The sequence below is a fragment of the Charadrius vociferus genome, unplaced genomic scaffold, assembly GCF_000708025.1.
Source record: "Charadrius vociferus isolate BGI_N301 unplaced genomic scaffold, ASM70802v2 scaffold140, whole genome shotgun sequence".
Classification (NCBI taxonomy): Eukaryota; Metazoa; Chordata; class Aves; order Charadriiformes; family Charadriidae; genus Charadrius; species Charadrius vociferus.
In genome coordinates, this window is record NW_009646406.1 from 696,783 (window position 1) to 709,721 (window position 12,939).

Consider the following 12,939-nt stretch of genomic DNA (forward strand, 5'->3'; position numbering starts at 1 on the left):
TGATCCAGTGACTCATTCATTTATAATGAATCTTGATATCCTTGGAGACATGTAAGAAGTGCAGATTTTTTGTTGTTTTGTTTTATTTTTTTTTTCTTTTAATTTGCTATCACTAAGTTGGTCTAACAGATGCAGGCATTCACTTCTGTGCCTTCCCCTTGGCACTCTTGCACGGGAGTGTTTAGTTTATTCAGTCAAAATAGAAGGAATGGAGAGACTTTCTTTTCTGGTTTTGTTTTTCTTTTTTTTTTTTTTTTTTTTACAGTATCATTCTTAAATAAAAAAATAGTCAGAAGTGGTAGGAAAAGATGTGATTCTGTCACGAGTCTACAAGAAAACCTAAATGAAAGTTTCTGTGTTTGTTTTTTATCTTTTATGTAGTTGCTTCCAAAATCCGTTACCTTCAGGAATACCACAACCGGGTTCTCCACAATATTTACCCTGTGCCCTCTGGAACTGACATTGCAAATACTCTGAAATACTTTTCTCAGACATTATTGAGGTAAGTTTTAACTAATGCTCTTGAAGAAAAAAGAGCTAAAGAATTGCAGGGGGTATTGATTGACTTTGAATTGGTTGCAATATTTAATGGGTCAATGCTCAGCCAAAAGGAGTCAGAGCATAATTTAAGAAAAGAATGTTATGAATTAATCTCTTCAGTGGCTGTTGCCCAATTTGCCCAGTTGAGCTGCTTATTGAGTGGCTGATTCTAAAATAAACTTGGTTGATTACACATTTGCTTGGCCCTCCTAAGACTGAACTGCATGCACAAGCATGCTGAACTTGTGAAGAAAAGAGTTTGTGACCTATAGAGTTCTAGATGTGTATACTCATCACCTCCTTGACAGTCCGGGTGCCTCAGGATCCTAGAGCGATGAGCCAGACAAGCAGGACTAGGTTCTTTCTGTGCCATAGTTCAGCTAACTCTCAGGTTTGGGTTCTGGTTCAGTCCCTCGTAATAATACGAGTAGACACAAAGTTAGTATACAGATCTGAATTTGGATGGCAACAGCAGGTCATAATTGTTCTGCCTTGGGGTTTTGATTTAGTCCAATATTTAGTAAAAATATATAGTGCAAAATACCATATGATTACAGAATACATTTTGAATAGGAAATACTACCTCTTTTCTTGCTAAAAAGATACAAAAAACTGTGAGACTTAATTAGGACTGACACATTCCGCAGCGCTACCTAGTGGATTCATCTTTTCAAACTGTTTTTAAAGTGGCTTTTGACAGTGAAGAGGTGATTTTTTTTTTTTTTTTTTTTTTTTTTTTCTGCCCAGGTTTGTGCTGGTGCTAATTTTCATACCCAGAAAAATGCAGTTAAAGCTACCTTTCTATGCATAGCTTCCTGATTTATATCTGGAAATATTTACAAATACAGCTGTTTGCCTTATTGGATGAGGAAACATTAACAAAATACAATTACCCCATATATTTGTATACATACCCCTGTGATGCACACAAGTGAAGAAGCAAGAATTTAAACTTGAAAGAATGACAGTAGTTCATTCTAACATTCATTTAAAGCGCATGGGATGTATCAAAAATCTTGACCCTATTTATAAGAAAGAAAGATACAGAGACAGAAGTAGTCATTATCAGTGGAACACCTGTTCACTGCAAACTTAACAACCTCCTGCTTAATTTGGAAAATTTCAAGAGTAGAATTATATAACCATTGTGAAATTTGTTTCCTTCATCATTTAAAGTGTTGATGAAACTTATGGCCACCAGAGGACTTTTTTTTAAAAGATTAATAAATTAAATTTTATCTTAATTGCAGCAGTTCAAACACTCACTAAAGATACCTCTGAATTGTGTCTGTGTTCCCACATCAGGCTGTTTTGATGGATTATTTGCACAACACACAAATTGCATTTAAGTATGATGAAACAGCCTCTGTTTAGATGCTGTGGGCCTTTAAGCTGTTAAAGCAAGAAAGTTGGACTTGATTCTGAACATTTTCTCTCTTAGCTGTAACTACCAAGTGCTATAATGACATCCATTTCTTTTTGGGTAGAGGTCCATTGGGACAGGATAGATTTAGCATCTCCTGCTTAAAGAAAGTGTCTTTATACAGCCCTGTTGTCTTCATCTTTCTAAGCAGTACAGCTGACATGTCCTGTGTGACAAATTCTTCACACTCCATGAGCAGTGATGCTTCTGGGCTTACTGAAAGAGCTTTATACTTAGCGACTATGAGAGCAGATCAGAAATCAGGACAGCAATTGCACAAGTGGGCAACTCCATTTCTTTATTTCATGTTCAGAATGGGACTGAACCAAAATCCTGTTGTTGGTAACGCTGAACCTCATGGGGCAGAAGTGATGCTCATATCTGATATGCAGGTCTACACAAATGGCTTTGTCCTTCACGATCTGGGATCTGATCAGCCTCAGAGCTAAAAGGGCACCAGAAATTGAAGCCAGGACTTGGATCTAAATTTAAGTGGGCTGAGTTCTGATACTCAGCAAGGTCAAATCCACATTCTAAATGCCGTAACAGGGAAATTTGAACTGTTGGTCAAAGCCTGAGTGCTATGGTTGAACCAGTGTAAGTTTATACACTTGCTGATACTAAGAAAGAAGCTGGTTAAAAAAGCAAAACAAAACGCACCCTGTATTTAGTGTGGCAGATGGAAAGAAGGAAACTCCTACCTACTGTGTGCAGATCACTGCAAGATTTACCCTAAACCTAAACAGACTGGTTAAGAACCTTTCTGAAGAGCATGTTCAGAAATTTCTTTGAATATTCTGCATGCTGAGTCTTCTTTCTGCCTCCTACACTGAGACTCCATTGTGCAAGGTTTAACATCAATAATAGAAGTACATGGCGGAGAATAACCTTTCTAGCTTGAGACAGAGCATATGCAATGAATTTGGGCTGCTAAGAGAGTACTGATCAAACAGTAGCAAAAATGCCTGTTGATTTCTGGAGATTTTGGGTCTGGCCTTCAGAATAGGTTGCTTATGATCATCTACTATTTTAAAATAACTTTAAAAAATACTTCCCAGTTTGATGCGTACTTTCCTTGCAGCTGAATTTTTTTAGGACAAACATTTCTTGATAAACATATGTAGTCACAGGAAACACTGAGGAATAATGATTAGCCAGAGAAATTCCTTATGATGATTGGATTTTAAGGTGTAGCTTTTACTCTTTATTATACTTTTTACCTTTCCATGTTACGGACACATTGACTGTGTTCTTTTCAGTGGGGCGTGCCCACTGTTTTGGATCACATTCATATCTGGTGTCATTCTGCTAGCTATAGTTGGATTGCACAAGGGATTAATTTGCTTCTTTGCTCTGTACATAGCCTCAATAAATCACAAGCTCCGGGGTGGGGGGAACTAATGTGGAATGGCTGAAAAAATTAAATTCCTTATTTCTATGAACAAACATCACATAAAATCACCATACACAATGCATAGCACATTGATTCATTTAGTTCTTCCTTAATTTTCTCTTTGGGCAAAAGCATTTCTTTACATTACAGCATGAATTTGTTTCATGCCCTGCTCATTTTCAGTGTTTTCTCCCTCGTTTGAGGAATGATCTGAGACTTAATAAACATCTTGCAGGACAGCTCATTCTTTCACACTTTCTTGGAGAAAATTCTCCATGTATATTTCTAAGTAAAATGTTTTACATAAGCAATAATCGTAAATGCCCAGTGGCTAACTAATGGTCAAGCTTGTTTTGCTGCCTTGGTGAGATGCAATTCTCTTGCAGGAATTTTAGGAAACCTTTCCTGGAAGGCAGTAGTTTTGGGATAGGTTTGCAGCAAAGATGTACAAATCTTGAAACAGGCCCTGGTAGCTTTGTCACTTGTCATGGAGCAAGTTCAGTATGGAATTACGATCTGCAGACACTCCAGGTTCTCAGTACTTGGTTTGAGCAGAAACAAGAGTAAACTGCAATCATTGTATCTTGGTCTCAGGGGACTTCCTGGATTTTTCATTTTGACACTTCTGTTTTTTGTTTTTAAAACATATGGCTCAGGCAAAAGCCTAGGTCTGGAAGTTTGGTATTTTTTTTTTTTTCCTAAATTTGGCATGGTTGCAGCTGGAACTTGGATATGGCCTCATTGCTGTTCCTGAAGTGAACAGAAGGATGCCCTGATCAAGATACAATGTGGTGTGTTTTGGCCTCTGATCCATACATGGGCCATAGCTCTGCATTAAAAGGAAGGGAAGCCTATAGTTTAAGCTCTGCATCACTATCTTACACTTTCCAAAGGATTAATTAATACAGTAATATCCTTTCTGGAAATAAGTGTGCTTGAAGTGATGTGTTGGCAAGTAAAGGGATGGGTAATTGGTATCATCTGTTGGTAATCAGGGAAGGGGTATGATTTAGTACCTTCATATCTCTAAACAGGAGCTGCAAAGGATGGCAAATGAACATCAAGCAAATTAAAAGGAATCAGCACTCTGATCATTTGTTTTTAAAGTCATATTAGATCTTAGGTGATTTTCTGATACAATTTCATAAACACTGTTATGACAGTCACCACGTTTCTTGTACTGGACATTGGGTAACAGAAACCAAAATAATCTGCCAAATATGTAAGGCACAATAAAAAAGGAGGAAAAAAAAAAGTTTTTAATTTCTTAAAACAGACTATGTCTGTCATCTCTGACTGCAAGTGTGTTGTGATAGTAGCCACTTGGCATAGAACTGTACTTGTAAAAGTGTTTTATATATATGGCAAATGAATGACACTTTCTCTTATAAGCACCTTAGCAAGAGTTTAGCTTACTTGTGTAAATTGTTGAATTGACTTATGAGGGAAGATATATCTGTTCTAAGGGGATTATATGATAGGGACTTCTGTATTGTTAAAGAGGACAGAGGTTTCCAGGGGTTCTCCCTCTTTACATAACTCTGTTCTTCATTAGTCAGTGGAAATTTTAATGCCACTGACTTGTCTTTTATAAGTTTTAGCACTGACTTTGGGAACAGAGTTAAACTAACAGCAGCTGCTTTTGGAAATCCCAACCACTGAGAGGTACAAAACGTGCTTTAAAAAAAAACAAAGCATTGTACGTGGTTTAATATATTTAAAAGGTGTATTATATTTTATAGGCACATATGAAGATTATGAACTAACCTTATAATTGCCTGATAACTAAAATATAACAATGCTTAAGTGACAATTTATTTCTATTTAAAATAGTGGGGTTTATTTTTTAATAAATTAGATTAACATGCTTACTACCATGTACAACATTCTTAAAACGACATAACAAGCTGGTTGACATATAGCCTCTATTTTGATTCCCACTAAATCCTTTTTATTTTTTGAAGTTATCTCTCCTTTAATTTATAGTGAGTTTTGTTCAATAATAACGTAAGTAACAGCAGGAAAAAAAAGCAGGAATGTATGGTAACATACTGTCTGATCTGCAGTTACATAATTGGTCTTGCTTGCTTAGCCCTTAGATTTTTGAAGGTAACTATTTACACAAGGAGTGTTTGTATTCATAAAGTAAAGTGTTTCCTCCCCAAACATGGGCAAAATTAAAAACACACATAAACAACCATTATCATTAGCTCACAAACATATGCTAAAGACCATCTACTATATATTATTTTATAACTTTTCCAAATGTAGTTTAGTTAACATTTTAGAAATATTATATTATTTCTAAATCCATGTGCCTGTTTAAACTTCATTATCTCAAATGATACTGAGTGAGTGGTCATGAAACAGTATCATAAAATACATACAGACATTATTTTAATGCAATAAACATGTGATTTTTAAGACTATCTTAACAAACACACATGTTTATTCTTTGCTAAAACATGTTTCTGCAAGTGCCACACCTATATTTTGCATGTTTTCAGTCAGTTGGCTCAAAAGATTATAGGGGGCGGGGGGAATAAATCTCTCAAAATCCTCAAAATCTCAGAGCGAAATACCAGCCTATTTTGACGCAGCTGTTTTTCCATAGCAAACACTTCTAATTCTCAGAATTTTCTTAACTGTGAAACATGGGTAGGGCACTGAAACATGCATTTTTATATTTTTGCTCCTTATGAACCAGATAACACATGAGATGCAATGAAATTTTCCTAGATGTCAATTTGTAATTCTCTTATCTTGAAGCATGAAAGCGAATGGTTGCTAGATTTGTAGACGCACTGGTTTTGGTAGCGATTGCATCTTATGTGGGATGTATCTGGTGTTTTATTATTTGTTTTATAGTGTCATTTCAATGTAATGTGCTGTTCTTTGTGTCTTTGTTGTCTCTTTTTTTTCTTTGTCCCCCCAACAGCATTTTGTCCCGCACAGGGAAGAAGGAGAATCAAGATGCCTCCAATTTGACAGTGCCCATGACCATGTGTCTTTTTCCTGTGCCATTCCCACTCACCCCATCTCTAAGACCACAGGTCAGTTCCATCAACCCTACTGTTACTCGCTCCCTCCTTTACAGCGTCCTGCGAGATGCTCCATCTGAACGTGGCCAGCAAAGTCGTGATGCTCAGTTATCAGACTACCCATCTTTGGACTATCAAGGACTTTACGTGACACTGGTGACACTGCTGGATCTAGTTCCCTTGCTACAACATGGTCAACATGGTAAGCAGGCCCTTGAACCCTTCCAGTACGCTTAACTTCCGTGCTGTGAATCCGTGAATGATGCATAAATGCATTTGAAGAGATGGGCCTAAACTGACCTGGATCTGGAATTCAAATCTCCTGGGATGCGTTTATATCCAAGTGTTTGGTTTGACTTTTTAAATAAAAGATTTTTTTTGCTAACTGTGGATTTGGGTTTGAATTCTGAGATTGTCTGGTTTTTTAGTGACATGCTGGTGATACGTAACTAAAATACAATGGTATGTAACAAAAATAATACAGATGGGTCTAAAAAAATCCAGATCTTGAATTTGAATCTGCTGGGATATCTTCAGTCTCTTTGCGACGGCTCTATTTCTGGCCTATAATGAATATGCAGATTGAGTGTTTTGGTGAAGGTCCATCTCTAAATAGAACACAGTATACATTTAATTGAGGAAAAAACATGGTAATGGTGATTTGAGATGGCTTTAAAATCTTCCTGAGTAGAAAGATGGCAGTATCTCTGTCTGATGTACAGAAAAGCCATATTTTCTTATGTTTTGAATTAATTAATTGCAAGATTATTTTGTGACTGAATTGTATTTATATTGTTTTCCCTCAAGTTCTGCATATGTCTGGCTTGTTAATCTGTGGCTCTCCATACTGGGATTCAGGAGCACAGTGTTCTCCCCTGAATATTAATTTTCACTATGGTGTCAGTGTCTATTGCGTACACATTTCAGCATAGGAAGATTGTTGTCAATCTGATACACGGGATTCAGGAGCACAGTGTTCTCCCTGTGTTCCACAGGCCAAATATTAATTTTCACTATGGTCTCAGGGTCTATTGCGTACACATTTCAGTATAGGAAGATTGTTGTCAATCTGATACACTGCTGAAATTTTTTAGGATAAAGTTGTTTCTGTTAAATGCTGAATTCCTTTTGAGTTGGCAGTGGCATGTTTTGAATCAGACTACTGCACTAGCAAATGGCACGATCTTGTAAGAGGGGGGCTGCTAACAAATTATAGACTTGTCGACTTAACTTCAGTTTCCAAAAATGGTGGAGTTAATTATCAAAACAATCTTTTTCTAAATAGATATCATGGTGATAATTAACAACCGATGGAGACCTGTAAAGAACAAATAACATTGAGCAAACATAATTTCCTTTTATGGCAGCACAATGGCTCTCCTGGTGGGGTTTTCCTGTCCTTAGTGAGGCTTTTGTTGCTGTGTCACTTGACATCCAAATAGGCAATCTGGGACATATAGTCCCCACTTGAGTGAGGAAAACACTCCAGGAGTAATTACCAGTGGCTCTTGTCAGCTGGAAGGGTATACCAATAGGAATCTTACAGGAGCCTGTGCTCGGTCTAGTGTTATTAAATATTTTAATTTTTTTACTTGGGTGATAGAAATGAGAGCGCGCTTTGATTTGCAGGGGATATCAAGATGGCAAATAGCATGTCCTTTGTATGAAAGATGTCAGATTCAAAACAATCTTGGCAAGTTGTGTTCTGTGTTGAAACATCTTCAAAGGAGAAATGTAAAATACTGTGTTTAAGCAAGAGAAATCAAAGGCAGAAATGAAATGGGGGAAATACTAGCTTGAAAGCCATACTGCCGAAGTTTGGGTGCAGAGATCTACAGCAGTAGATCAGAGGCAGACCATAATTCACTAATATATTAGCATTATTCTAGCAATATGTAAACAGGTGTTTTGTGTATGAGACACCCAAAGCATTTTGTTTACCATTCTAACAGCCCTAGCAAAGCCTCAGCTGGAGTAATATTTTCAGATTTGTCCATCTGGCTTCAAAAAAGACATGGACCATTTGGGAGGAATCCAGGAAAAAGGAACAAGGATGATTTGAGGTCTAGAAAATGTGAACAGTGAGGGGAAAAAAGGAAAGAACTTGGTTTGTCTAGCTTAGACAAAAATGGAAGAGAGACATGATTATCATAAACAAATATGTAAAGGTTGCTGCAAGGAGAAATAAACGAAACTATTTGTGGTTACAGTTGATCAGGATAAGTACTGCAGCGTTGGAATTTTATTTAATTTTTTTTTTTTAAAGGCCTTTTTATGATGAAGATGGTTAAGCACTAGGATGAATTGCCAGGAGAAGGAATGAACTGTCTTCCAGATTTTTAAGAACAGTTTAGATAAATATGTGCCAGGAATAATTTGGTTGACTTATGCTTGGGGCAGGGGGAGGTCACTTGCTATTTACTATGGTTCTGTGTACGGAGAATTAAATTTTGCCATACAACTTGTCGTTTATTTCTCCCTCAGCTTAGCATTTGACTAAAAGCAATATTTATTTTTTTTTAATCAGAACAGTCAAATGTTGCTTGGGTAAGTACAACTGATGTGCTAGGCAGTCCTGAGCTTTGGTCCAATCAGATTATACAAAACTCTCACTGCTTAGCTGGTAAATATGTGTTGCAAGAGAGAAACACTCTCTAGCGTTAATGGTCTGGTTAGACCCTTGCATAGAAGACTTGCCAGAACCACTGAAATGGAGTGCTAATTTGAATTCTTACTATGACTCATGATGTTTACAGCTACAGATCCCTGAGCACTTTACAAAGGCAGTTTTAAATCATCCTAGTTGTACAGATGAGACTGAAGGCCTGTGTAACATACTTAAGATTACAGAATGAACAACAAAAGGAATCCCGTTCCTGCAGGGGAAAGGCCTTCTGATGTATTGGGATCGTCGTACATGTTCAAACTTGTGGTTCGTTGGGTGCTGTAACCTTTCTTGGGGGTTGTTGATCCCAGCTCAATTCCTCATCTGGAAGAGGGCATAAAGATGCCACAGTGCCCAGATACACACTAACCTGTTCCTTCCCTATGGATCTTGAAATGTTGTATGTTTCTTAAGTTTCCGTTCCAAAGAGTTAGAATGTAATTAATCAAAGTAAGTATGGAAATTCTTGATAACTATTCCTTTCCTTTTAAGCCTTGGCCATTTTTGGTCTCAGTGGCTTCCCAGGAAAACAAGATCCATAGTTTAATCATGTTTGAAAAATACAGTGGCGTTTCCTGTAGTCTCTATGTGGGGGTTACTTTGCTGCTCTCTTGTGGGCAATTAAGATCAAAATCTTATTTTTCTATGGCTAATAAAGACTAGAATGCTTTTTGCCAAAGCAAGCCTTTCAATACCAAAGTGCATATCAAATTCTGATTCTAATAACATCTCCTGCTTAAATGCAGGCCATTGTATGTTAATCGCTGTATGATTAAAATCAACATTACTTTTAATCAATGATTTTACTGGCTGTAGTATTCATATTCTCGCCAAACTCTTCTGAGTACTCTTGAACAGCCATTTCCCTCTATTTTAGGACAGGCTTAAAAACGATGGGTGAAGTCTCTTGTCTGTAGTGATTAACTGCCCAAATTGCTTTGAGGGAAAAACTTGAATTTAAATGTAATTTTTTTAATAGTTTTGTAAACTAAAAAGTACATATTTTTCCATTGTAATGATTCTGTATTTATTTCATTTTATTCAACAGATCTTGGGCAATCAATTTTTTACACTACTACATGCTTACTTCCTTTTCTCAATGACGATATTTTGAGTACTTTACCCTATACAATGATTTCAACACTAGCTACCTTTCCTCCATTTCTGCACAAGGATATTATAGAGTATCTCAGCACATCCTTTCTGCCTATGGCTATATGTAAGTAGAACTCATTCTAGTATTATTATGTCTCAGAAAACATGGTGCACTGCTATAATAGTATCAGACTGTAGGAGTCAAAGTTTGATCTGGCATAGAATGGTAATGGGACATCAATCTTCTGTATGTATATAGGTAAAATAATTCCACGTTACTATAAGAGAAATAATTATAATTTATTTGTTATGCTCTGTTACTGTGTGAATTCTTCCTTAATTTAAAGGGTGAAGCTTAGCTTCTTTAAGGCAGATACTCTTTTCAGACTTGTAGAACCTTCAGTGCCAGCAGTGGGAGTTTTGAATACAGAATCAGTGGAGAAACTGATCCTGAAACAATAGGTGCAAAACTTGCACGTTGCTATTGCACCTGGACTAAATCCGGATGTAAAAGAATGACTCTTCTTAATGTAATGATGTTGTGATGAATTTCTGATTTTTCTCCCTCTCTCTCTTCTCGGCATTTTCTCTTTAAGTTCTGTGCTAAGTAGCTGCACCTGTAATGTCTCCTGTCCATAAGTGTTAAGACTGAATCTGGCAGTGCCTGGCTTTTTATCTCTCTCTTTTTTCTTTCTGCGCTGAGGGTGTCATGTGATTACATAATTTCATAATCCCTGCAGAATGTGAATCCTGAGGTGTGTTCTGAATGCTCATTTGTGTACCTGATAAAAAGCCTGATGGGATTTTAGTAGTAGTGAGAAATTTAACCATGTTCTGCTGATTGAAGCATTAGGATCAATATTAAAAGTCAGTTTTAACCGACAAGCGTTTTACTGTGTGGGTGATCAAACACTGGAACAGTTTGGCAGAGAGGTTTCAGTTTCTTCTTCCTAGCAGATGCTCAGAACACAGCTGGAGAAGGTCCTGAGTACCTGCTCTAGTTGGCCTTTCTTTGAGTAGGGGGATTGGATAAGATGATCTCCAGAGGTCCTTTCTAACATCAGCCATCCTGTGATTCTGTGAGAATGTCTCCTCCTTATCTGTATTCCAGACCTTTATGGAAAAACATGAACAACTTTGTAAAGAGTTCAATACTGGTGCCATTTAAGCATGTAGAAGATGCTGTTAGAACATGGAAAGAAGCATGGTCCAGTGTTTTGAGATTAAGATTTTTATGGAAATTTGTTACGTACATTTTTTGGCTCTACCAGTTAGTGATCTTGGAGAAATCCCTTAACTCTTCTGTACCTCAGTTTCCCCACGTAAAATAGTCCCTTGTAAGACATTGCAATGATGTTTTCTCTGTTACCTTTGACAGGTCTAATAACCATAGGCAAATAAAAATTACTAAGATGTATTTCATACGTATGTGCAATAGGTCCTCTTTGGGTTAAGAACAGAATGTTGCATTAAACTCCTTTTTCCTCCATTACTGTTACCTGTTAAAGAACAGTTGTAAGTGACTTGTCCTCTCCTGTCTATCTTCAGATCCATAAAACTGTTCTCCAAAGTAACTGATTGAGCTAAATTCTTGGTTTACTTAAATACTTACTATTCCCCGACTGCCCTTGGCAGAGATTGCATCCATGTAGAGCGGGGGAGCAACCTTTGTCATGCTGCCTTTTTCCTCAAACTGTGTTGGTTAGATCTCTGTATGAAACCAGTCTGCTGCTCTTTAAATTTGGCTTCTAGTACTGTGTCTTACTTTTCTGCTGATGGCCACATTTTAATTACCAGGTTAGAGCTGCTGAGTATTTTGCAATTTAAATCTATACAAATAGACCTTGCTGTAATAATTTGGGGGATCTTATGTGTGTGGGTGAGATTCAAAAAAGAAAGAATGAATGAAGTGCAATGAAGAGAGCCATAATAATGTTGGGTCATGTGGAGAAGTACCAGATAGAGAAATACTCCATTTTCCCTTCCCTCCTTCTCTTCCAGTCACGTGCTCTTTTAATTAGTGTCCTAGTCTTTTCCCACTGGGAATTATATGCCCCTTTACAATGCGAGTGCAGAACCTTTCCTTCCCCTAGTGTTCAGCTTTGAATCAAACCGAAAGGGAGGATGCAAGAGACAGTGTAAGCAGCTGGAGAGCCAGATTGGAGGGATGAAAGCATCACCCTGAACTGGTAGCTACAGTTCTGTGCTTCTATCCCAAATGCTTGGTGTTTGCGTCCTGGCAGTGAGATTTTTGGAAAGTGCTGCGAGTGAGGATGGGGAAGATACAAGCCACATCTCTGTGTAGGAGGTTGCCTTCAAAGCCATATTGCCATGTTATAGTTCAGCAAATAAACACCTACGCTCTGCAGGGTTTTTCCAAGTGTACCATTTAATAGTAACCACTTTGTAGGAGACCAGAAGGAACTCTAGCCACTTTGTGTGAGGTCAAAGTTACATCAGCTTAGCTCTACTTCAGTGCTACTGTTTATCATTATCTTAACACAGTTAACATAACAAGGGGGAATAATTTTTCTGGTATGTAGCTATAACTTGAACTCATACCATGTGCTTCCTGAAAAGTAATCTGTGCCATACACCAACAGCCAGCAGCTGCCACCGGCCAGCCCCAACCCTTCATCAGTATACCCCAACAGCAGGCTTTCCATTTTTTCTTGTTTCTTTACCCTCCAATTCCTCCTTACCTTTCCTACAATCCAAACCCTAGGTGCACTTGACTATTCAAGTGACATTGTTTTGACCAGTCTGTGGGTTCTGAAGGAGG

General features: G+C 37.5%; 1 protein-coding gene and 1 long non-coding RNA gene across 2 annotated transcripts in view; both read left to right on the forward strand.

Annotated features, from left to right (window-relative positions):
- The first annotated feature begins 381 nt into the window (after positions 1–381).
- Positions 382–6,782, forward strand: LOC104295655. Its single transcript, XR_717938.1, has 2 exons — positions 382–502; positions 6,295–6,782. It is a non-coding gene; the product is annotated as an uncharacterized LOC104295655 (long non-coding RNA).
- Positions 6,783–10,193: 3,411 nt separating this feature from the next.
- The window catches only part of UNC79 (unc-79 homolog (C. elegans)), a 100,368-nt gene continuing 97,622 nt past the window's right edge, over positions 10,194–12,939 (forward strand). The window contains exon 1 of the mRNA XM_009895416.1: positions 10,194–10,281. Coding sequence (XP_009893718.1) covers positions 10,194–10,281 — 88 coding nt within the window. The remainder of the gene's footprint in view (positions 10,282–12,939) is intronic.